The 23,412-nt window shown below is 45.0% G+C and overlaps 4 protein-coding genes across 12 annotated transcripts in view; 2 read left to right on the top strand and 2 right to left on the bottom strand.

Moving 5' to 3' along the window:
- Positions 1 to 23,412, bottom strand: part of LOC117141986 (supervillin) — a 101,404-nt gene that overhangs the window by 5,062 nt on the left and 72,930 nt on the right. For 6 of the 7 annotated variants that reach the window (XM_033305800.1, XM_033305801.1, XM_033305802.1 and 3 more), the window contains 2 exons: positions 9,064 to 9,337; positions 8,710 to 8,865 (listed from right to left, as the gene is read on the bottom strand). In XM_033305800.1, the coding sequence (XP_033161691.1) occupies positions 8,710 to 8,865; positions 9,064 to 9,337 (430 nt within the window). Of the gene's footprint in view, positions 1 to 8,709; positions 8,866 to 9,063; positions 9,338 to 10,535; positions 10,629 to 23,412 lie in introns of those variants that run through there. The other variant, XM_033305815.1, reaches the window with a different exon arrangement.
- Positions 1,242 to 5,092, bottom strand: LOC117141994. Of its 3 annotated transcripts, none has more exons than XM_033305841.1 (2): positions 4,896 to 5,092; positions 1,242 to 2,874 (listed from the first exon to the last, which is right to left on the bottom strand). In XM_033305841.1, the coding sequence occupies exon 2, from the start codon at positions 2,729 to 2,731 to the stop codon at positions 1,784 to 1,786; it is 948 nt and encodes a 315-aa protein (XP_033161732.1). In that variant the 5' UTR covers positions 2,732 to 2,874; positions 4,896 to 5,092; the 3' UTR covers positions 1,242 to 1,783. The 3 variants fall into 3 exon arrangements, with proteins under 3 accessions (XP_033161732.1, XP_033161733.1, XP_033161730.1); XM_033305842.1 differs by having other exon boundaries at positions 4,999 to 5,069; XM_033305839.1 differs by lacking the exon at positions 4,896 to 5,092 and adding an exon at positions 3,381 to 3,993.
- LOC117141991 (probable cytochrome P450 4d20) lies at positions 15,366 to 17,710 on the top strand. The gene is made up of 5 exons (XM_033305830.1): positions 15,366 to 15,716; positions 15,784 to 16,170; positions 16,346 to 16,415; positions 16,478 to 16,674; positions 16,741 to 17,710. Exons 1-5 carry the CDS (start codon positions 15,554 to 15,556, stop codon positions 17,457 to 17,459), a joined length of 1,536 nt encoding a protein of 511 aa, XP_033161721.1. The 5' UTR covers positions 15,366 to 15,553; the 3' UTR covers positions 17,460 to 17,710.
- LOC117141996 lies at positions 18,204 to 19,176 on the top strand. Its single transcript, XM_033305844.1, has 2 exons — positions 18,204 to 18,658; positions 18,721 to 19,176. The coding sequence occupies exons 1-2, from the start codon at positions 18,245 to 18,247 to the stop codon at positions 19,066 to 19,068; spliced, it is 762 nt and encodes a 253-aa protein (XP_033161735.1). The 5' UTR covers positions 18,204 to 18,244; the 3' UTR covers positions 19,069 to 19,176.

Here is a 23,412-nt window from a genome sequence, read left to right as displayed (position 1 = left end):
CTGTCTATCTCAACTCAGTAATTGTGCTCTACAATAAATTATGATAATTTAAAGCCTGAATGCCAAACGCTGCAATCGAAGAGACAAAAATAGTAGCCAGCCTTGAGGACCCTCTTAACTCTTTCGCCACAACGACGTATTTCTCTTGAATTTCAGCGTGTGTCATGCGAACCCCTCGGAATGAATCATCCCATACATAAATTGATAAAACAAATAATGGAACTCGAAGTGGGCAAGAGCAGGGGGCTAATGAACAAGGAAAACAAAGCGGCGGGACAACAATTTGATTAACGAACGATGCGATTGAAACCGAAAGGTAGAATTCTTCCGCTAGAGGAGAGCCCAAAAGTGATGTGGCCACATCAACCAGAAGGTATGACGCCACAGAATCTCGACCAATAAAGGCCAATTTACAATATTTTATTGGCCGTTGTGCTTATTTGCGTCGCTGTATTTGGTTTTCGCATGAGATGAAAAATAGATTTATTCAGCAAAACTACAGCAAATGTTAAAATTAGCATATGAACATATTTAGTTTTCTCTGCTTTTGGTGGATTTTGGCAACCGGTAAAACTAAGCCAAGCAAAATCAAACCAAATCGACTCGCTGCCAATTAGGCCAAGTTGAGGTTGCCAATTGCTTGATGGTCAAGATCAAGTGCGGAATGCGTGGGCATCTGGCTAATTTTGTGGCTTCGCTGTGGAGAAATAAACTGGAAAATTTCCCGGAACTCGTGTATCTGTAGAGCTGCTTAATCTAAAGTTCCCTGGGTGCGGCCCCATCAACTGGAGAGCAGCATAATGGGATTGATAAGGTCGCCCGGCTGCGGATTTAGTGTTCGTTCTTGTTTGTGTTGCAGCAGCGGCCACTTGTTGCACTATCCAAGGTTCAATGGAACTCACATCCCCAGAGACCTTTCACCGTAGGGTATCTGGTGTATCTTCTGCTGTTGCTCGTCGACATTATAAATCCCCATCGAATCAATCAAAAGCCACAGCAACGAAATTACCTCACATCACAATCGTTTTGCGGTGAATACTTTTCCCAATTCCCATCTCCCATCTCCCAATTTATAATTAATGATCGCTCCAACGTTTTGATTTGCGTCAATTTATTTGACAAATTGTGTTTGGGGCCAAGACACGCTTGGATGGTCTTGCTAGACTTGCCAAACTGAAAAATAAATTAGCTGGCAGCTGTGCCGGGCTAAAAAGGTGCAAGAAATAACTAGATGGTCAACGTTCGTCTAAAATTGTTCGCATGCCCAAGCAGCTGTGCATACGAAAATATACAGTGTTTTCTCTTTATTAAGAATATACGACAATAAGGTGTGTGCGCTGCATTTGTTACAGTTCTCGTTTATAACATATAGTACATTTAACGATAAGTAATACTACCATACAAATTCATGTTTATTCATAAGTTAATACGTACAATCAGCATATTAGTTTAGCAGTACTGTTCTCTGTGAATGAGATGCTTCGCAATTTGAATTCGGTTTCCAGACACAACAAACGTTTTTATCAATTGATTGGGATTCTAAGTACAGGCTTCGATTGCCAATTGCGATTTGGGTTGGAAAGTCTTGACTTTGATTTGCTTAAGTTTCCGTCGATTAAACAAACAAAATGCGGGCGGTTTCCTGGGGATTTGGGACTTGGCAAGGTCTCCGGTGGCTTTGTTACCTGGACAAATGCCTGGATGGGATGGGAGTTCACCTGGTGGTTCCATCTGACCCTGGGGGATGGCACTATAGAACGTTCCTTCAATCCCTCTGTGATCCTCATCTGGTTTCGTTGATGTACGTGGTCTCTTCGATACACGAGGCCTGCTCTTCGTTGAGGAGATCGGTGATGGAGTAGGCGGAGAGGGGGCGAGAGAACCTCCGCTCGGAGAGAATATCATCGATGCTGGTCACCGGCGACAGGCACTGGCAGTCCGGGCAGTCTTCCGGCTCCTCGGCACACCTGGCGATCACCTGGAATATGTCCTCCATGCTGGTCTGCAGGCACAGGGAAGGCGGCTTCCTCAGGAGAACCGGAGAGCGGGAGTGCTCCGGTTCCGGGGAACTGGAGAGCGGGGAGGCCGTAGATGGCGTGGCAGAGGTACCACGGGTTCGTCTTGGAACCGGCACTGCCACGGGCTCCCAATCGCTGTGGCCCGATGACTTCTTGGAGGGCTCCTCCTCCAGTTCCTGCCACAGGTGCATCGACTGCTCGATGTGCTGCAGCTGGGCCGAGAGCTGACTGGAGATGCTGGTTTTCCGCGAGGCACAGGGCGTCGAGTCCCTGGACTCATCGCTTGCTCCGAACATCCTGATCTCGGGAAGCGTTATGGGCGCAACTCGGCTCACCTGGCGCGTGTTGCCCGTCTCAAACATCCTGGCTATCTTGGTGACGTTGCTCCGCTTCACGGGAGCGGGACTTGGAGGTGGTAGCTCCGCTTTGGAAGCCACCTGCTGACGCTTGGGATACACCCGGGTCACGGGCTTCCTGGCCTTGGGTTTCACCTTTCCGGCGACCTGCTCCTGGCCCAGGACGTGACAGCACAGCTCTGGGCCGTAGCAGCGGTGGAACATGTTCCTGTTGGCCTCGTAGTCCGCGTCCGCGAAGCGTTTCATCCGGATGAGGGACTTGGGCAGCAGGGTGACTACCACGTACGAGACGAGTAGGTAAGGTAGCCATTCCGCATACTTCCAGGCGGTTTCCACGTATTCCGTGTAGTCCGTCATGCTCGCTTTGTTATCACAAATTGCAATTCGATTTGCTTGGCGGGTATTTATTAACTTTTACCTCGCTTTTCCGCTGATATCGTTTATTTCACTTTTTTTATATTGTCGATAAGGGCAAAGTTTTATTATGACATCACATCACTCTGCAAGGGGATTGGTTAAATAACGGGATATTTAATTTATTTTCACGGCTGGCAGAACGGAACACATTGCAAAATATTTACTTGGAGTTTTTATTTATTTAGCAATGTCTTCCGTGACTGGTTTATTTACTTAGTTCGCGTTTTTCTTTTTGTGTCCACAAAAATATATGCATGTATGTTCTCTTTATTTGTGAAAGAGTTCTGGAAATTATCCAGATTTTGTTTCTAAAGTGTTTTCAAGAGCTGGTCATTACACTTCGCAGATTTTGGTTCTTTCTTTCAAATATGTTTAGGTATTTATGTGTTATTTTCTTGTTTAAATGTTTATTCAAGCTTTGTTTTGAGTTTTGCTATGTTTTATACCACTTCAGCTTAAGTTCAATTTGTTTTGAATAAAAAAAGCTTGGTATGACATTTATAAAATTATGAGTGATACTCAAAACATTGCAAACTCGTATTCAAAAGTTTCGTAGTTTTAAGGATTACATCCTCACACACCCACACACCTTTCTTCAAGTGGTGTCCACTGCGCTTTGCACTTTGCGACTGCAGCTTGCATTAATATTTATATTTATATTTTCATTAGTGCGTATTTTTATCTTGGCCCGACATCTGATATCCCGAGCTTTATTTATTTATTTATTTAGTTGCAATTTAGTTTTTTGCGAGCTGTTTCGGATCGGATTCTTTTGTTTCTTCAGCCGCTTTTTGTATTCCGTTGCGCCTCGCGGTCGTTCTCCTCTCTTCGGCTCCTCTTTTCGAACTCAGACGTGAACGCGAATGCCGATGCGAAATTCAGCGGTGCGATACGAAACTGCTCCCCAAAGCGGGGAGCTTTTGCTCTCTCGCAGTCTCGTCTGTTCTCTTTGGCGAGCGCAGTCGCCTCACGCTCGCTCTTCGAGAGAGCAAACCTGCTGCACTTGCGCAGAATTCTTCTTGGCAATCTGATGATGCTGTTGCGCTGTTGTTGTTGTTCGGTCTGCAATTGTTGTTGTTGTTCTGGTTGGGTCTGCTTGGGTCAAGTAGTTGGTCATGTCTGATAAGAGCGTGCGCGTGCGAGGGAGCCAGCAAATGGGCAACTTTCATTTCAAAGAAGTTCTTTCAGCAAAACTTAACCCTTTGCGAAACTTGTACTAAATATTATAATTTTTGTATTTTAAGTTAATATTTTTTGTAATTTAGATATACGTTTATATGATAATAGTTCGCACTCCTATTTTTTGTTTTAATAGCATGTTATATTTTTCAGGTTCTTTCAGGAATATATTATTTATCTCTTGCAAAATAAGTGTAAATATTTGCAGGGGTTTCCACATTTCCACTGTGCTCTGTATCATCTTGGGTGCTATTTGCCTGGTTTATCAGAGACGCGACATATGCAAACAGCTCACGTAGGTAAATAAACCAAATATAGAAAGGCACGATCAACAACAACAAGCGGAGCAACTGGGGTGCCTCTTTGTGATTTATGGGAATTAATTGCTAATTGTTGATCTTGCGCCCCTTAGAAATTTGTGTCATCTTTCTGTAAAATCTTCCCATCTAATATAGACATTTGCATAGATGTGAAAACAGATGCGCCTTTCGGATTTCAGAACACATTTTGTGTCGAGCAAAGTGAAATACTTATTTCTGAATCACTTGCGTGGGTTCTGGTTCTGTTTCCGAATCTTGTCTACGCGATTTGTAATGGCCAAAGAGATTGCGGTCACTTCGGAGATTTCATGTCAAATCTTATTTTATTTTGACAGTCGCACTTTGAGAAAGTTTTGTATTTGCAGGTGGGTGGGTAGTCACGTATGTATTTGTGCCCATTTGTGCACACAAGTGGAATAGCCAGCCTTGAAACACTTTGGTATTTATATATCGCTTTTCATAATTTCATATTTCACTTTTTCTTTTCAGCCGCTGCCAAGCGAATGCGAACCAAAAAAAAAGAAAAATAGATAAGTAAAAACAGTGCCATTCGCTTCCTGCTGCATTCGACAGTTTATGCAACTCAGGAAACCACTTCGCATTACTTTTTATGCAACTCGCAGCGGGCCTCCAGTTTTATTTTTATTTTTAGTTGCCGCTTATCAATTTTAATGTCAATTGAAACCGGCAGCGGGTAATAATGCATACTAATAACAATAGCAACAAAGTCTGGCGAATCGAGAGCTTAAATCAAACTCGAATTGCCGCTGCGAAGTGCGAACCACTCGCTTCCAAGTCGCGATTCAAACTGCCTCGTAAATTTACAGACCGCCGAAGTCGGGAACTCGGAAACTCGGGATCGCATCGTATCGCATTGGATCGGATTCTTCAAAAGCCGGGTCTTCGAGGAAAACGAAGCTGCGAGTCTCCGATGACGAGGAGAAAGACGAAGCTGCGAAGACGTCAGCTTAGAAGGGTTTTTAAATTAAACTAAGCGTTGTAAACAAGATCATTGTGGGCATGCCGTGAAAAAGGGTAAAATATGAAAAGGGTGAATATAAAGTGCCAAATATCAGCTATAAAACTGAACAAGTAATGGTTCTTTGTAATTATTTCTTAATTCGTATATCGAAATACATTATTGTTTAGCAAGCTGTTTTAAGTCTTACTTTTACATTGTACCAAAACTTAAAACGATCATCTGTATACACACACATCTTCTGTACACTTCGTGACTGGAATGTGACCACATAAAAAGGGACAACGAAATTTTTGGGCTGGGCCCACATCTGCCCAAGCTGATGAGATGAATCACCAGAGAAGAAGAAGGCAGCCAAGAAGGCCTAACGCGAAATTCATTTAGTCGCACTAAAAATAAACCAATGCAAGTTCAGCAACTTGAGGCACAATGATGTAATTGTCTAAAAATTCAATAGCTGCCAAGAAACTAAGAAAAAAGGTAGAGGATCGAGAGCAGCAAGCCACCTTATCTCGAGAAGTAATGAATCACACACAGAAGCAATAAAAGTAATCAGCAATAAGCAGGCATTCTTGCAGCTTGTAGATACATCAGCCAGATACAGATACAGCAGCAGATATATATATATATATATATACAGATACAGATACAAACGGGGAAAACAGAGGGCCGCAGTTGATTTTAGAAGTTTATGAACAGCTCGGGCTACTGCTGTTTTTCTGCCCCTTTCCGCCGCTGTTGTCACTGCAGCGAGGAGGGCATGGACTAATGAACAAGTACAGCAGCAACATCAACAGCACCGCAGCAACATTGCAGCTTTGCAGCAACATCGCAACTGCAACAATGATAATGAAGTAGACTGCGGCGAGCTGCAGCACAAAACTGCAAGTATATCAAATTTACAAAACAATTTACAACAGCATGAGGCGAGGCCTGCAGCTGGAAGATGAGCACGTTCAAGATCTCCAGGCGGAGATCAAATGCTGCGGACCCTGCGAAGCCCCTAAAACAACAACTTCTGCCAGTTAGAAGCAGTCCAAAAGCAACCTTCGGTCGCCTCCTTTTCCATCTTTATTTCTTTGCTTTGTAATTGTTGCTACAGTTAGGGAAAAAAAGTAAGCAAACTTCTTAAAAACATATATTATTTCCAAGGTTTAATCAAATAGTTGAATATCAGACGAATATATTTGAAAGATATTTTTATAGTTTAGGGACTTACTGCCTACAGCTTAGGAACCAAACGTATATTTTTGAGTTACATTTTTTCTCCGAGTGTCTGGTCTGGCTGCTGTAGTTGCTCTTGGTTTGCTTTCCCAGATGCTGCGCTTGCCACAGCCCACAAGGCAAGTTTGGAAAATTATGGCAAAATGTAAGTTGGCAGTTGCCTCCAAATTGTGAAGGCAGGAGCAGAAAACTAGACACTGTCTATATATTTTTAGCTGCCCTCTTGGAACCGAAACTCCTGGATGCTGGATGCGAGATGCTGGATGCAAGATGCTGGATGCTTGTTGCTGTATTCTGGATGCGGCACTCTGGCGAGCCCTTCATTACTATGCGCATTTTCATTTGCTCCGCTCGTTTGTTCACTCGCTTTCTGCGATCGCGGCCTGATAAATTGTGCTAAATTACAAAGATTTCTTTCTGCCTTGACACGCGCTTGGGGACTGCGTCAAAGAGTTGGGCAGACTAATTGCGCATACGCCACCTGGGACGTCTGCCAAACAGCGCATGAATGCGAGTGTCTCGCGTCCATCAGAGCAGGGAAAACAGAAATTCATCTTAATTATTAATAAATTGTACTATAATGGGCGTCAAGTGTCGTGGGGCGGAAAATGAGGGTAGAACTTTGGGTGGGGAGCAAGCGAAATGGGCACTCCCTTTCAGATGATGTATCTTCTCTAAATATACGCTCTGCACATTGACCTTGTCCCACTGTGTTGTCGTCAAGCACACAGAAAATAATACTTTGTAGTTAGTATATAAAATATTAGTCTCTCACGAGGAAGACACAATTCTTTCTCTCAGTGCACTGAGCCACTATGAAAATAGGGAACCCAAAACAGTAACAGCTGTAGCAACCACAACAATAACAAAAGCGACAGCACTTGAAAACTCATTTGGCCTGAGAGTGGGGAATATAATATGCATTTTGTTTGGTGTGTGGGTCAGAAGATCGCTCTGACACGATTTCCTCACAATTTCTCCACCCAACAGACGATGGGATGGTGGGCACCATATATATACACATATAAACTCGTATAAGGAGGCGGAGTCCCAGTAATTAAGTGTGATTACTTCGGCGACTACTTTGGGGAAAGGCGCGAAAAGGGCGGGCGAAGACTACCCGCATAATTATGAACCAGAAGTAACCGTTTACCAGAGAGAGGGTTCACTAAACTTCATGTCTCGCCAAAAGCTAGCGGCAATTTTCAATGGATCGGCTAATTGACAGTCCAAACGGAATCGGATTTTAAACCAGGTCTGATAGCAGCAGCGGCAAAGTGCCCATGCCCATAAATAATAAGGCAAAAGCAGGCGAAGCTCTTGAGTTGGCTAGTGAAAACAGCAAACTTGCCAAACTTGCACTTCCCCCAAAAAAAGGTGCAAAAGTTCGTTTTCGTTTGAAAATCAATGCAAAGTTGGATCAATGTCACCCTGAAAGTATGCAACATTTCTTACGAGATTCGAACATGCCGTGTGTTGGCGCTATGCCCGAAAGTATGCAACGTTTTTGTGTATACGACATGTAGTATACATGACGTATACGTAATGTAAATTTATCAAGTAAGACAGACAAACTGCAATGTAAAACTTAAAATAAACATTAAAATTCTTAATTACTTAGCAATATATTATAATGTATTATATAGCGAATCAAGATGCCAGTGATTCATTTTCTTATCGAATATTTCATTTTGGTAACCGTGAGACATTTTACAGGTATTTAGGTTCGGTAAGTATAGAATGGCCTTCTGTAGCATTATGATCCATTCTGATTATTCATAATACACGCAATTCGCAGAAAGACACCTTATCGCGCTACCCACTTCAATTACGTCACTTCCCTTCCTCGGATGTAAGTCACACACATCATCCAGATAACACCCCCAGCCTCATCCTCATCCCTCCGCGATCGGTATCACTTGCACTTTTCGCATTATTATGTCATTGCCGTCAGGTTTAACGCTCAGTTGGCATTGCACGAACAACGGGCACATTGCAGAAATTGCAGAGAAAAGTGCAACAACGTTAATAAACAAAACGATTAGCAATAAGGAAACCATTTTCACGCAATTGCGATCGAGATCGAGATCGGATTCGTTGCGGTCCACAGCAGACCACCGCATGCAGTGCAGCTTAACCTATCTTCCAGATACCATATACACTACATACTCCATATTCAAGATTGCAGATACCAGATACAAGTGGTGGGTACTCACGTTTACGAAGTTTTCACGGTGCACATCGTCGACTTCGTCGCGCTTCGAGATGCGCTTCTTCCAGTCGTCCTCGCCACTTTTGTGGAGTGCCGCCAAACGCTCCGCAATGGAGCCGGTCTTCGAAATCACCAAAGAGCGCTGATCGGGGCCCATGACCTGGATAAATGGATAATCGATAATGGATGGTTGGCATCAGCTCACACGTGAATCGGTTCAATTGACACTAGGTCAGATACAATTAGGGGGGTTCTGTATTGAAATTATCCAAGGGAATCGATTCGTTCTTGACTCTTTGGGATTTTTCTACTTAACATCTAACCTCTTCCGTCTTCTTCAGATGGATACTAGACTCACCTCGGTTGATGATCGTTGGACGCCTTGAAGAAACTGTGGCAGAGCCGTCGGGTGCGATGAGTCTCCCGAAGCTTCTGCCTGCTCCTGGCCGAGATCCTTCTTATCTGGCGATTCCTTGGCGGAGGATGTGGTGCTGCTGCTACTGGTGTCCTCCTCCTTGGCTACATGACGCAACTTAACGAAGCCGCCGCCGAGGGGAAGGGGTGGTAGCTGGGGGCCAAGGCCGATGGGTGCTGATATGCCCGAGTGACTCTTGCTTTTCGCAACGATATTTCTGCAAGAGAGAGAAACAGACGATAGACCGTTAAAAGTGCGCATAAAGTGTGGCAATTAAGGTGCGAATCCACGAGATATGAGATAAAGAGCTTCGAGTGCAGATACGAATGCATGCAGGAATGGCTGAAAACGTGCGTTTTCCTCAATGGACTCCACAATCCGTTCCCATTTTCCCCATCTTAATAGGAAACTCGTGACATGGCATTTTCTCGGCCACTAATGAACGAGTGGAGCTGCCTTATTCGAACGTCCCTCTTCGAATAGAATGCACAGGAAGCGATCGACAGTCAGTCGGCCTTTTATTTCTGCTGAAATGTTTTTGCCCTCCTCTGCAGCCAAGCCAAAGCAACTTTCTCCTTTAATAGGGGACCATCCATGGACCATGGATTTTATTAGGCGCTGGGCAGCGATTTTCCTCGCAGTTGGCAATGGTATTTTCTTCTGCAAATGGTCATCGGATCGGTTATTGTTATGGCTGGGTCTCATTTTTATTGGCCGTCAGACGTTGACGTTAAAAAACCGCGGGCGGCTAATGAGACAAGTTGATTGCTTGGCTCGGGGGATTATCCTCTTAGCCATTCAGTTTCCTTGTACCAACTGACATTTTAAAGCATGTAAGACGGTGGAAGTTGGGGCAAGCATATTATTCTGCATTATTCATAAGCTTGCCGGTCTATGATTTTATTAGAATTATGTTTTGCCAGTAAAACAAATTTCAAATACTTGTTGAGGGACAACACAATTCATTATTATGCTCGATCGAAATGGCATAGAATTCCACTGGAATCGTTATTTCCCGCACATTTCATTCAGCACTTCCATTGATCAAAAGCTGGGCTTTGTCTCAGCAAAACAAGATTCTATCTGTATCGAATGGAAACCGCCTTGTATTCACTTTTTTTTTAGCAGCACCGTTAAGAACGACTCGGAGATTTTTCATAAACTTCTGAGCAGACGCTTATTAGTCACCGGACACGATTCGGTACATTTTGATTTCTGGATTCTGACCGCCTTGAGAAATATCTCACAGCGTGAGTCAAAGTCGCGCGGAAAACAAAACCCCAACGAAATGGGCCCGGCATTTATATATGTCACTGATTATTCGGAACGACAGGCGGCATTCAGAAACCGCTAAGAACTTGTTTGGTTTTCGATTTGGCAATGGCCATGCTAAAGGAAAAACAAGGCGCACTCACATTTGGGAAATCTCTGCACGTGTTTTCCTTACTGCGAGAGGCACTGGAAAAGCGATTGAAAAGCGAACTGCACGCGACGAGCGAACAAAGACGAATGAGCAGGCAGCATGGATTGGGTCCCAGTACACTTAGGTATCTGAGTTCCAATCCCGACGAGGCTCGCCACCTGCGAACCTAAGGCAGGTAAACAAACAGCCAAACTGCTGACAGCTAAATTGCATATTAATTTGGAAAATTTTTGACAGACCCGCGACAGGCAAACGCTGACCAGGTGCTGGGTTTTCGGACCTCATCTACCTAAAATGTCGGACGAAGTGTCCACTGTTTGCTGATCGTGTGTAAATCCGTTGAAGAGCAACATGATGACTATGTCAGGAGCGTTTTAGCACCTTACATTTTATTATCTTACTTCAGGAAACCGAATAAGTTTTGGAAATATTTCCTAAGCAGTCAGGAGGACATCAAATCAAATGTATTATCTCAAGAATCTCAGAATTAATAGCACTGAAACTGTATCTCTAAGCTAGAGTCTCCAATTGAAATCCAAACAAAACTAAAACTCGATTTCAATTACCATGCATAACCGCATGGAAAATGGCATTGGTAAAGTTCAAAGTTTAGCCACAACTGCTGAGACGTGAAATCAAAGTAAAAGCCTGGCTAATGGAATAATGGCAGAAATTGCAGACGCGGTGGAGTGAGATTGGGATTGGGGAATATCTGCTGGCCAGGAGCCATAGGTCAGAGGGCAGACACGCGAGTGGCTCCTCCCGGGCTTGAACTTCTCCTGTTTCCACAGTCGATAGCTATAGTTTTTAGTGCAGTAATTGCCCTTTGGAAAGCGTTTAGCGAGCAATTAGCTTGAGTGCCAAACTCCTGGGTGCGGTGAATGGACATGCTGAGCCACACCCTGAAGATACATACATGTACGAAAGCCCAGGCGATACCACCTCCATTCCACACGACTGACGGACAGCTCAGGGAGCTCAGGTTCCACGGAACTGAGACGCTTCTGCATATAATTAGAAGCCATTCCAGGGATCGTTGATCAGCAGGCCACTTGCTCGGCTCACTCGCGTTTTGTAATTGAATTACCCAGTGCGGTAATTAAAATTGAAATTTCTTTGGCCAAAAGTGAATGTGAACCGAGACTGAGAGTGATCACGCGATCAGTTTGGCAATGCGGCAGCGGTTTATGGCGACTTAATGATATAACAAAATGAATTGTTTTATAAACTATTTGGCGCGGCATAAAAAATGGCACGCCATCCAGCCATCGCTTTACGAGGCCCTCACACGGAATGATCTCTAATGGAGTTGTAAGCCCACAGATTCCCTCAAGGTGTTGAAAATGTATGCAAAAATACCTCATATAGCTCATATAAATGATGTGAAGAGTGCCTGCTGCACTCCCGATCACGATCAATGCCAACTCCCCGTTCCTAGAGGGTCTCTGTCATTGTCTCTATGTCAAGTACCCGGTTCGAGATAAACGAACCGCAACTGTTGAGTTTGAGCGGTTTTTTAGCAAGGTTGCAGCCGCAGTTGAGGCTGAATAAGTATAAATAATAATATCTCACAGCTAATAATACTAAAACATGATATATTCCCAACAGAAGTATCTGACTTGATGGCAAACCGCAAAATGATATCAGGCGGGCCATCGAGTTGGATCGTGTGGCGGCACTTAGAAAAATCTACAACTATTATTTAAATTGTATTTGACTTATTTTAAGAAAATAAACACAAATATTTGTCTAAGATATATGACCATGGGACTATTTACAATTGCTATGAGTTTAAAGTGATCTTAAGAGCCACACTTTTTTCCCAGTGCAGCCATATGAAGCTCAGGTGAATTGCCGGTAATGCATCGCGTCATATAAATCACCAGGTAAGCAGAAATTGACTTATGCAATGAATTATGGCAGAAAGCGAATGGGACTCGCAAAAGTCCCAAGAGCAGCGATTTTGGCAGCCCAAAGAGTGACAATTACCCACGAAGGCGCCAAACTCCAAGTTGATGAGAGCAATGAAAGGCAATGAAGATCCGGACAATGCGCGAAGATTATCAGAGATCCGAGATCCAAGATCGGATTGAATCGGCCAGATTCAAGATCGCGTCGGGTTGACTTTCCCACGCCGCAGATTGCCCGCTTTTCAAGTCCGGAGGAGAGCAGTTGAAGGCGGCGGTAATGATGCAAAATTACGACGTCAACATGGGCTTACAGCTTTTTCGCTTTTTGCCTGGCTGCTTGGCTCTTTTGTCTTTTGTCTGGCCATTCGACATTTCATTAGGCCGGCCCAGTGGAAGGTTTAAAAGTAGTTACCAACTCGCGGGCCTTTTGTTCAGCAGTTTTGCTTATGCGCCCAGCTGAAAAACTTGCTTAATTGTTACTCTGAGTTAAAAGCTACAAACAATTTCACCTCAAGTTCAAGGTGTCGCGACTTTTTGGTTGCTTTGTGAAATCGAAATTTGGCAATGGGCTGCACTTATCTTAGCAAAAAGTTGTTTACCTCATCATTCGCATTTGGCAGATTTTCCCTTGCAATAGATGTATTTTATATTCCCTATATTGTTAAAACTTAAAACTTTATAGTTTTTTGACCTTCAACCTTTCTGGGGTTAACGCTTGTCAACATTTGCCTCCGCAACTTTGTTGCGGAACTCCTGCAATCAGCTGCTTTTGTTTTTCCACGAGCAGGCGCAGTATCCCAGACACGTGCTGTCGGCAGAAGCAACCCTCGAGTGAGCAGCCCCTGTCCACCACCCATCATCCAACGCCCAGAGCCCCACCCACTGGGGGATCCCCAGACTTGTTCTTCTTTTGGTTCCTCGGTTTGCCGGTTGCCGAGACAACGCCGAAAATGCGTCAAAACAAAACTCAGCCCGGCTCTTTGTTCGATGCCAATGGCCATGGATGGGGGTGTTGAATCCGGGGGAGATTGTGTGGATTTTTGGGAGTTTGGGGCACGGGTAAATGGCAGTTGAGTGACTCCGTGTGTTGACTGCAGTGGAAGCAGGAAACATGCGTTTTTTGGGCAGGCCAGACAAAGGAGTTTCCTCGAATCCCACTTACAGCTGGTTAAGATCTGGGATGCAGCTCTATATGAATCCCATTAGGGCGGGGAAATCCATATTTCACTGGGGTTGTCCGTACTACGTGCCTGTCACGGCTTTTTCCCGGTCTTGCAGATGGGCGTGCACTTATTGATTGAGTTTTCCTATATATTCTCCCCAACTCTGGGACCCGCATAATTACCTCTATTACTCCACCATGAAATTCTTGCTTCAGTCTCCCTGGGAATAAAGTGAGTCGACGTTTTTCAGATGGTCTACAATTTGGCCGACTGTTTGCTTTTCTTTCTACTTATATCTGGTATCTTCTGTAGAACAGATATATTATATATATTTGATGTGACGCTCCCATTTACCGTTCCGCTGGCGTCAGAGGAACCGCGTCATCGTCGCGGAAAAAGGTAAACTTCTTTCGGTCTTTTCGACGTTTTGATAACTTGTTTTGTTTTCTGGCCAGGCCCACGACCATGTCGGCGGAACATGTGCGGATGTCATCCGAGTGCCTTAATTGACCGCCAAGTGAATGTACTTGCTACGACTGTCTCCGGTTTTCCGCCGACTTGTGCCCGTCCACATCGTAATATCGCAATGGTTCCGAGCCCATGCCCTCATCCCGGTCTTCTACTTCAACTCCAATGAACTCTGCCGCCAAGTTCAACGAGTTAACCGGGAACAACGGCAACCAGAACTACGAGCAGCAATCGCAGTCCATTCAACTGAAGACCTCAAACACTCGGAGAAAATAGCATTTGGTAAACAAACGAATTTATATATATTATCAACTTTGAAAACAAATTAAATAGATTAGGATTGATAATGTTTTCAATTACACAGTCCCCAAGCTATTTTTATATCAATACAAAAGATAAATATTTTTTAGTTCGATTTGTTATTTATTACTGCCCGTTTTTCCGAGTGCAGTCTTGAGGTCTGGCCTCGTGTCTTGTCGCCTCGCTCCGATTGTCACAGCTGTTTTTTCTGGCGGGAACGGTGGGATGAGCTGAGGAACTGGAGGGCTTGGACTGGTGGCTTGTCAAGTGCCTTGTTCTGCTCATCGGGAGATGCTACCGTTTCCTGGGTGCCCTGCATGTCGCCAAGTCGCGAATTTGCTATTTTCGAGGGGTTGGTCTGGTGCATAAATTTTCCTTTAATTACCAGACACAATTGAGGTGTGAGCCTTTTACTCGATCGGCAACTTCACACACTGCGGGGAAATGCTGTTCTCGTTTTAAAATTGTTTAGCTTGGGGTTAAAAAGCTCAGTAATTGCGTTTAGATTACGAGACAAAACAGAAACCGAGCTGAATTTTTAGTAGGCAACAATGTACTGTCCAATGACAATAACAAGAATCAAACGAATGAGTAGACCCCTTTTTGCAATGACTATATAAATAATTGAGATTATAATTACTTTAGTAACTACTGAGCAAAACTGGTATTTCAGCACAGATTTTAACTTATACCAATAAATCCAGCTACTCATTTTATTCACTACATCGATCGCTCACTGTATGTACACACTTTACACTTTCAATATCAGCACTTGTTCATTCGACTTGGTCACTTTGACTATCTGTCAGAGCAAAAAGGCCGCTTTGAATGCGAATCGCATACCGCGACTTGCAACACTCGGACTCATAATCAAAACACGACTCATATGTTTCAACCAAAACCAGTTCCCCGGAGAGGAACGTGCTGAGAGCCGGAGAATCCGATTATACAGAGAATACGTATAGTTTTAAAAACTGAACTGAAATTGCGCTTGGCTGGTCAAGCGGCCGGTTATCATCGCTCGGCCCAAACAGTTGATCTACAAAAGCTGCGGCATCAACAACGCAAAAAGTGAAACCGAATTAAAACAGCCAACTCTGAACGGATTCGGGGCCAATCCGCGGACTTAATCACCCCCAAAAGGTCATCACAACAGTAGCCACAGTAGCATGTGGCTGACCTTGATCACGGGAGCTCTGATCATGCTCCTCACCTGGGACTTTGGACGCAAGCGGCAACGAGTCCTCGCCTTCGAGAAGTCCGAGATCCCAGGACCCATTTCCATTCCGATCCTGGGCTGTGGTGTCCAGGCTCTGCACTTGGGAGCGGAGAGTGAGTTCTATCGATCACAAGAATACTACTAATATTTAAAAAAAACTAACACCTTGAACCCTTTCAGACATTATCGGATGGGTGGGGGAAAAGTTCGACAAGTATGGCAAGACCTTTCGTTTTTGGATCTTGGGCGAGTCCCTGATCTACACGAAGGACCTGCAGTACTTTGAGACCATCTTGAGTAGCACCACTCTCCTGGAAAAGGGTCAACTCTACGAGTATCTGAGACCCTTCCTAAACGACGGACTTCTCGTTAGCACGGGTCGAAAATGGCACGCCAGAAGGAAGATTTTCACCCACGCATTCCACTTCAAGGTCCTTGAACACTATGTGGAGATCATGGATCGACATAGTGGCGTTATGGCGGATAATCTGAGGAAGGTGGCCGATGGTAAGACAGCGGTGGATATGCTCAAGTACGTGTCGCTGGCAGCTCTTGACGTGATAACAGGTGAGTCGAGATGAGATTAGGATAATTTAAAACGTCAATTAAAATAAATTAAACTTGACTCTTAAATAAGTCACACTTGAATTCTGGGAATTGGTTCTGCTTACTGGACACGTATAATTTACTACACTAATAAAGATGCTTATATTTAGTATTGACTTATTCAATCTTTTCGCAGAGGCTGCCATGGGTGTACAGGTGAATGCCCAGAACGACCCCGATTTTCCCTATATCAAGGCGCTGAAGAGGTGGGCATTACATATAATAAACTGAAACTTGCTAAGACTTTCCCCACTTCCACTCCCTATAGTGTGGTCTATATCCAACCGGATCGCATGTTCAGGTTCTCGAGGCGCTACAACTGGCTGTTCCCGCTGGCGGCACCTTTGCTGCACCGCCAACTGCTGAGCGATATCCGCGTCATGCACGACTTCACCGACAAGGTCATCAGAGAGCGGCGAGAAACCGTGCGGCGGGCTAAGGCCGACGGCACCTACCGACCGCTGAGTAGGTGCACTGACTCACCAGGAAGTCACATGTCATCACTGCTGACTTTTGTCTAATCTCTTGCAGGTCTGGGCGATGCCGAGATCGGTAGCAAGTCGCAGATGGCTCTGCTGGACATCCTGCTGCAGTCGAGCATCAACAATCAGCCACTGTCGGATGCGGACATACGCGAGGAGGTCGACACCTTCATGTTCGAGGGCGACGACACCACCAGCAGTGGTGTGTCCCACGCCCTCTACGCCATCGCCAGGCATCCCGAGGTTCAGCAGCGCATCTACGAGGAGTTGCTGCGCGTCCTGGGCCCGGACGCCTCCGCTCCAGTGACCCAAGCCCAGCTACAGGACCTGAAGTATCTGGACTGCGTGATCAAGGAGACCATGCGACTGTATCCGCCAGTGCCTGCCATTGGTAGGCACGCGCAGAAGGATCTGAAGATCGGAGACAAGACCATTCCCGCCAACACAAGCATCTACCTAGTTCTCTACTACGCCCATCGGGATTCGGCCTACTTCCCAGATCCCCTCAGCTTCAAGCCGGAGCGATTCTTGGAGGACCAAGAGCAAGGCCACGATACCTTTGCCTATGTGCCCTTCAGTGCGGGACCCAAGAACTGCATTGGCCAGAAGTTTGCCGTTCTGGAAATGAAGGTCCTGATCAGCAAGGTCCTCAGGTTCTATGAACTGCTGCCCCTTGGAGAGGAGGTCAAGCCCATGTTGAACTTCATCCTGCGCTCAGCTTCGGGCATAAATGTGGGTCTAAAGCCCAGAAAGTCGTCGAACCATTAAAGTTTTCAATTGCATTGGGGTTTCGGTTAAAGGTAACTGCGATGTTCGTGATACTTAGTATGTAAGCATTATTATCTAATCATTAAATACTTGTAACGCTGTTGATATTGACACTTTTTTGAAACAGAACCGTATTTTATTGATGATCCGTGGAATTGATATTAGCTTAATAACTCAGGGGTGAAATATGTTAATAGTTTTTAAATAAATCACTTACTCATCCGCCTTCCATTACAACCCCTTAATCGCAATGCGACTCGCCGAGCTTATTGTTTCAATATTTGCGATGTTTATAAAATTAGGCCCCCAAACAAAGGGTATTTGAACAGCGGATGAGCGTGGCGCGCCATAAAGAATCCCTAGTTTATCAACGTAATATACTGTATTTACCTAGGGCCAATATTAACCAGCTACTTAGAAAGCGTTCACACCGTGGAAAGTTATTCGCGGCCATTGTGAAGTGCTCTCCAGCGTCATATAAAATATGAATCGGAGCTGTAAATGGAAAATGAAATGCACTGCACGGAAGCAGTAAATTCTCCGAGATCCCAATTCAATCAAGCCAGCAGCCTGGTGTTTATCTATGGTTTATCATTGGCCAAAAGATAATGCGCCAAGGCAATAGAAAAGTTTTGCAAAACAGATAAGAGCATCGCGAAAGGAAATCACATAACATTCTTATCATCGCGCCTGTCAGCCGCATCGGGTTTGCATATAAAAGAGCTCTCCGCCGGAGGCAGTGCGTCAAAAGAGCTTCTGTCTCCGGTGAATGGTGAATATCTGCAATGTGTCCCGAGATGTCGTCCGTGAAAGTGCTGGCCTCGCTGGCCGTGATCGGTTTATTGGTTTTGTCTCCTGCGGAGGGTATCAGCCGACCATTGCCTCCATACGTGGGTCTGCCCACCCAGGATGGCCTCACGCGTCTGTTCCTCAATTCACGGGTCACGCAGACAGATCCCTTCGCCTCGGTGGCATGTTTCGGTGGCTACATCGGTGAATCCAACCTGATCGCGGAGCTGTACAGTGCCAACTACACCAAGTGCTACAATGCGGCGGCGGACTCCAGGAAGGGTATCGATGCCGACTTCCTGGCCACTCGCAGGACTATCCGACTTTCATCCGAAAGAGTTTGCAGCGAGCTCAGGGCTTGCAACAATATTAACACAACCCTCGCATCCTTCCAATGTCATGCCAATGTGGTAAGTGGACCCTTTAAACTATGAAACAACTTGCCCCTACTGTAAATTCCCGACCATTTCAGGGCTCCAACAACACTGTCTCCACCTACAGCATTTCGGGTAACGCCTCCGAGTCGGCCAGCGTGCTGGAGGAACGCTACCGAGTGGTGGATCTGCGCCACGGCCAGTGCTGCCAGCGGGCGGAGCGGCACTACGTGGAGTCCACTGCCAGGAACTACAACTACCTGCAGGCCTGTCTGGATGGCCGCGCTAAGCCGAAGCCCATGCCCAAGCCCACATCCACGACCTCCACAACGAGCACCACCACCACTACCACGACCACCGAGGCACCCACCGAACCACCAACCACCACTGAGGCCCCTTTAAACGTCGAGGATCAGTTCAAGCAGCTTTTGAATTTGTTAAACTAATGCCCACCAAAGTGTACAACTTTCTGAAGGAGAAGCTTCGCAATTAAAGACAGGGCAGTCGCCAAGCACACAATCCTTGGGCAAACATTTGCCCAACTCGAAATTCAACCCTCTGGCAAATAAATTAACCCTGCAAAAAGGGGTTGAAGGATTGAGTTTCGCAAATGGCAAAGAAGAAGGAATTAGCAAAATATTTAGACTAGGAAAAGGAATATCCTGGCAATTTGCTTGTGTCAGTGGAAGGGCTTTAAAATTGTTGACCTTTAACTAATTTTTAACTGCAAGCTATTGGTGTGCAGAATCGTAGAAACCCATGAAACCCACTTTGCTCGCCTATAAATGACCATAAGTTTAGAGCATGATTGATGAGATCCGAAGGAAAGATTTGCAGCCCCAGGCTTTTCCGATTTCGACACCTCAAGGCGGAAACGCTTTGATTAATGATACCGTATAAAGAAATTATTTGAGCCAATAATGAGCCAAATGCGAAATAATTCGACAAGATCTTGAGATGGCAGAGCTAGATAAAGGCGAAATTATTATGCCATTTATGGCAATGAAAATCAAAGTGGAGGAGCACACAGAGCTGGCCAAACTGGAGAATGGCCATAAGCCATTGAAGCTGGCCGCTCTTTGGTGCCAAGCCCCATCCCCAATCCCCAGTCCGCGATCCCCTGCCCCTTTTTACCAATCAAAAGAACACGTTTGGCTTTTATGGCTTTCGGGTTTTTGTTTTTTTTATGCTTCTTTCCCTTTTAAGTCGATGGCCAAGTCGGCTTTTCTCTGTGAATGCCTCCGCCTTCTAGGGCTTGAGTAGAATGAAAAGAACGAGATTCAGGGGAAGACAAAGACATGGCCATAGACGAAACACCTGTTGGGCCCAGAGCAAGTGGCTCATTTATTAGCACAATTGGCGTGGCATTCGACGCTAGACGCTTTTTATGGACCGGCCAGCAGAACCGCGGAGCAGTATGCCACTTATGTGCAATTCCCGGAATGCGATTACGTCAATCTGGATGCGTTTTACCGCAGACGAAGGGGAGTGGCTGGCTATCTGGCTGGTGGGTTTCTAATTTACTTTTGCTGCGAATCTAATTAAAATGCAACTTGTAGTTGGGTGTTTACGACGTGGTCCCTGATAATTGCCGGTGAAAATCCCAAGGAATGCTCAAGGGGTGTGGCGATTATGCTACGTAGGCTAAGGTGATAAAGATTGCAATTTATAAGCCACAACCACAACTTAGTTAATTAATTTAAGCGCTGCATTAAAACTTAATTGATTTGACCAAGCACCGGCCACCATTACTCAACTGCACAAATTTCCCGCACCGGCTTTCATCCGATACGACCGATGTTGAAATGCGAGGAATTAATCACCTACTCATGTGAGCTGCAGAACGCCATTCCTAACCCACATTGACGGCACAATTTACGCGCTTCATTGAGCTTCGCCTGAGACTCTAGACTCTGGACCCACTCAGCCATGGCAAAATTGTACAAAAATAAACAAAAACAAATGCCGCACGAAAATCTGAGGCTTGTCAACGTTATGCATAACCAAACGAAACGAGTTTTCCTCGTCCGAAAACGTGAACTTTTCGTTTTCATTGGGCCACTGGCTGAAAATTGGGGGAAATGTGTTAATGCAACCTGAGAGCGCCAGTGAAAAATGCTCAATAAATATTTGCGAGTGTTTTGCATAAATAAATGAAAATTGCTTATGCCAAAAACGAAGCGGGCTGACAGCCTGGCCAATTAAGGAAAAGTTGCAAGTGCGATGGCGGCATCGTTGTCGCCAAAAACAAAAGCCACGAAAACATGTGGCAGTCAGTAAATGAGGTGTCGAATCAATTAGATCCTGTATGAACTATAACTTTTAAGATTTAAATGCAATGCTTAAAATGCCCAAGAAGTTAAAGGCTTTAAGAACATGCCGCTTATATCTATGTATCCTTTAGATATTATTATCATAATGTGCTCATTATCTCAATATACCTTGGCTATCCGTCTGTATACAGGGTATTTAACCAACTGTACGTAAAACTAGTTTGCCTGGAGCTGAAAAAACCAACAACTGAAAGCGCAGAAAAGGAAATCGTCGACCGTCGTCATCGAAGTTGTGGTTGTTGTTGCCGCTGTTGCTGCCTTTTAAGGCTTTTTGGCGTGTTGCGCATGCGCCGTGTGTGCTATCAATTTCAGCGCAGCTGTATGGGTGTGTGTATCTATGTGTTGGTGTATTCGGGTCATTCGCATTTTCACATTTTAAGGCGTAAGTTGTTTTTGGTTTTGCATGTTGATTTTCTTAAGATTTCTGCCTTGCAGCCTGGCCTGCACTTGCCGCCTTTTGCTGTTGCTGTTGCTGTAGCTGCCAGTTGCACGTTGCAAGTTGCAACTTTTACTGTCAGTGAACACACAGGGAGCACGCCCCGCCCCCTTTTCCTGCTGTCTTGGCCAAGTTTGTGAGGCCGCCTGTTAATGGGTAATGGCATGTTGTTGCTGCCCGATGAAGCGATTTTTGCTTTGTTTGTTACTTAATTGCGCCAAAGTCATTAATAATCGATTAACAATTTATGGCGAGAGGATGCTGATGATGATGGCCGATGGACGGCTTCAAATCGCAGGAAACTGGGAATGGAAGTGCTCGGGCCTTCCTTTTTGATTAAGAGAGAGTACGCTATTTAGAAGATTAAAAGGCTATCAACATCAGGCTAGCAACAGACGCATTTAATGAAGACATCATTTAATGCCAAAGACTTATTAGATTTGCTACTTTTCCCACTCTCGAGGATATTCAGTTTCAAAAGTTGCTTCAAACTTCTCGATAAATCAATGGAAATATTTGTTTTTGTGACTTTTATAGCGCTCACTTATCGACATATGGAAGTTCGTCTGCGAATGCCAGCTGTCTCGCTTTTCAGCGTAGAAGCCTAAGCACCGAGCAACAGGTGTCTAATTGATTGACTGACAAGCGACAGTCGACAACCGACAGCCAAGATGGGTTGATTGGGGGTCTGGGAGTTGGATGGGAGCTGCAGCTCCAGGTGGAGCTGGATGTGCAAATGGAAATGGCAATGCACTGACAGCCAGGGCCAAACAATGCAATTCAATATATCAAAGGAAACCAGCTCATTGTTTGTCACTCTGTCGCCCAGAAATCGATAGTACGCGATAGCAAGTGGCCTGAATGCTGCGCACATCAAGGAAACCGAAGCTGCAGTACATGCCACGTAGTACGTACAGAGGAAATTGAATAGCCAGGCACACGAAGATGCTGCGCCAAACCGAAGGACTGAAATAATAAATGCCCAATGATGATATCTATGACAGGCCAGACAGACAAAGGAGCCAAACCAGCAGGCCCAGCACAAAAAGTTGCTTTCAGCTGCTGGAAGATGGAGTCCGCAATCGAGGGCAGTGGGCAGGGGATGGGGCACCTCCACTTTGCATTCGCTGGAAGCTGCACACAGAGAAAATCGAGATTGCAATGAGAGTGCATGAAGTTCCGAACTGACAGTCGCATCTTATAGATACAATTTGATCACAAAAATACAGATATATCCATCAGAATTTAACAAAATGAATGAATATAATTTATTTTAGGAATTAAGCTCTTCTTTCGATGAAAAATCGCGTGATTAATCTCCCAAGAATACCACAAATATTTTTCCAAGTATGAGGACCAGCTGCAGTTGCAGATTTATGAGCGCTTGTCAGACAACAAAAGTAGCGAATGCGAGTCCACGAATCCACATTGCTGGGCAGAACTTTGTCCGAAATGAGTTCATTGTACGGGGACGCGAAGGAGGTGGCATTCCTCCCCAGAACGTCCTCCTTGAATGCCCCGGCTAATGAGTTGTCAACTGGCCTGATGAGTTTTATTTACCAGCCAGACAGGCCAGGCAAACATGGCATGCAAATAGTGAGGAGCCCCGCGGATTTGCATATTATCCTGGCGGGTTTGTTGACTTCGCGAGTGTCAAAGTCAATGTCGGAAAAACTCCGTCTGGGACTGTTGAAGTGACAGTTTAAGTGCATCTATTACGTCTCCTGCGCCCTAAAAATATAAAATATGCGCCCACAAAGCGGCGACTCACGTTTCCGCTTCTGGCCATAAAACCGAATAGATTTATGGCCATGGCCACTATGGTGGCGTCCAAGCATAAAAGGATGTGATGCGCTGGCCGAAAAATGACTCATGAAATGTGCACTAACTGCCTGGAAATCCGAGGCAGAGCGAATGGAGAATGCTATTGAGTAGCTATTTATTTGTGAATTCTAAATGGGCTTACAGACTATCGAGTACCATAAGCTAGAAACATTAAAAAGCTATCATTCAGCACAGTA

Source organism: Drosophila mauritiana, chromosome 3L (genome assembly GCF_004382145.1).
Source record: "Drosophila mauritiana strain mau12 chromosome 3L, ASM438214v1, whole genome shotgun sequence".
In the NCBI taxonomy this organism is placed as follows: Eukaryota; Metazoa; Arthropoda; class Insecta; order Diptera; family Drosophilidae; genus Drosophila; species Drosophila mauritiana.
The sequence above is the reverse complement of the archived record's forward strand: the minus strand, read 5'-3'. Positions and strand labels throughout refer to the sequence as shown.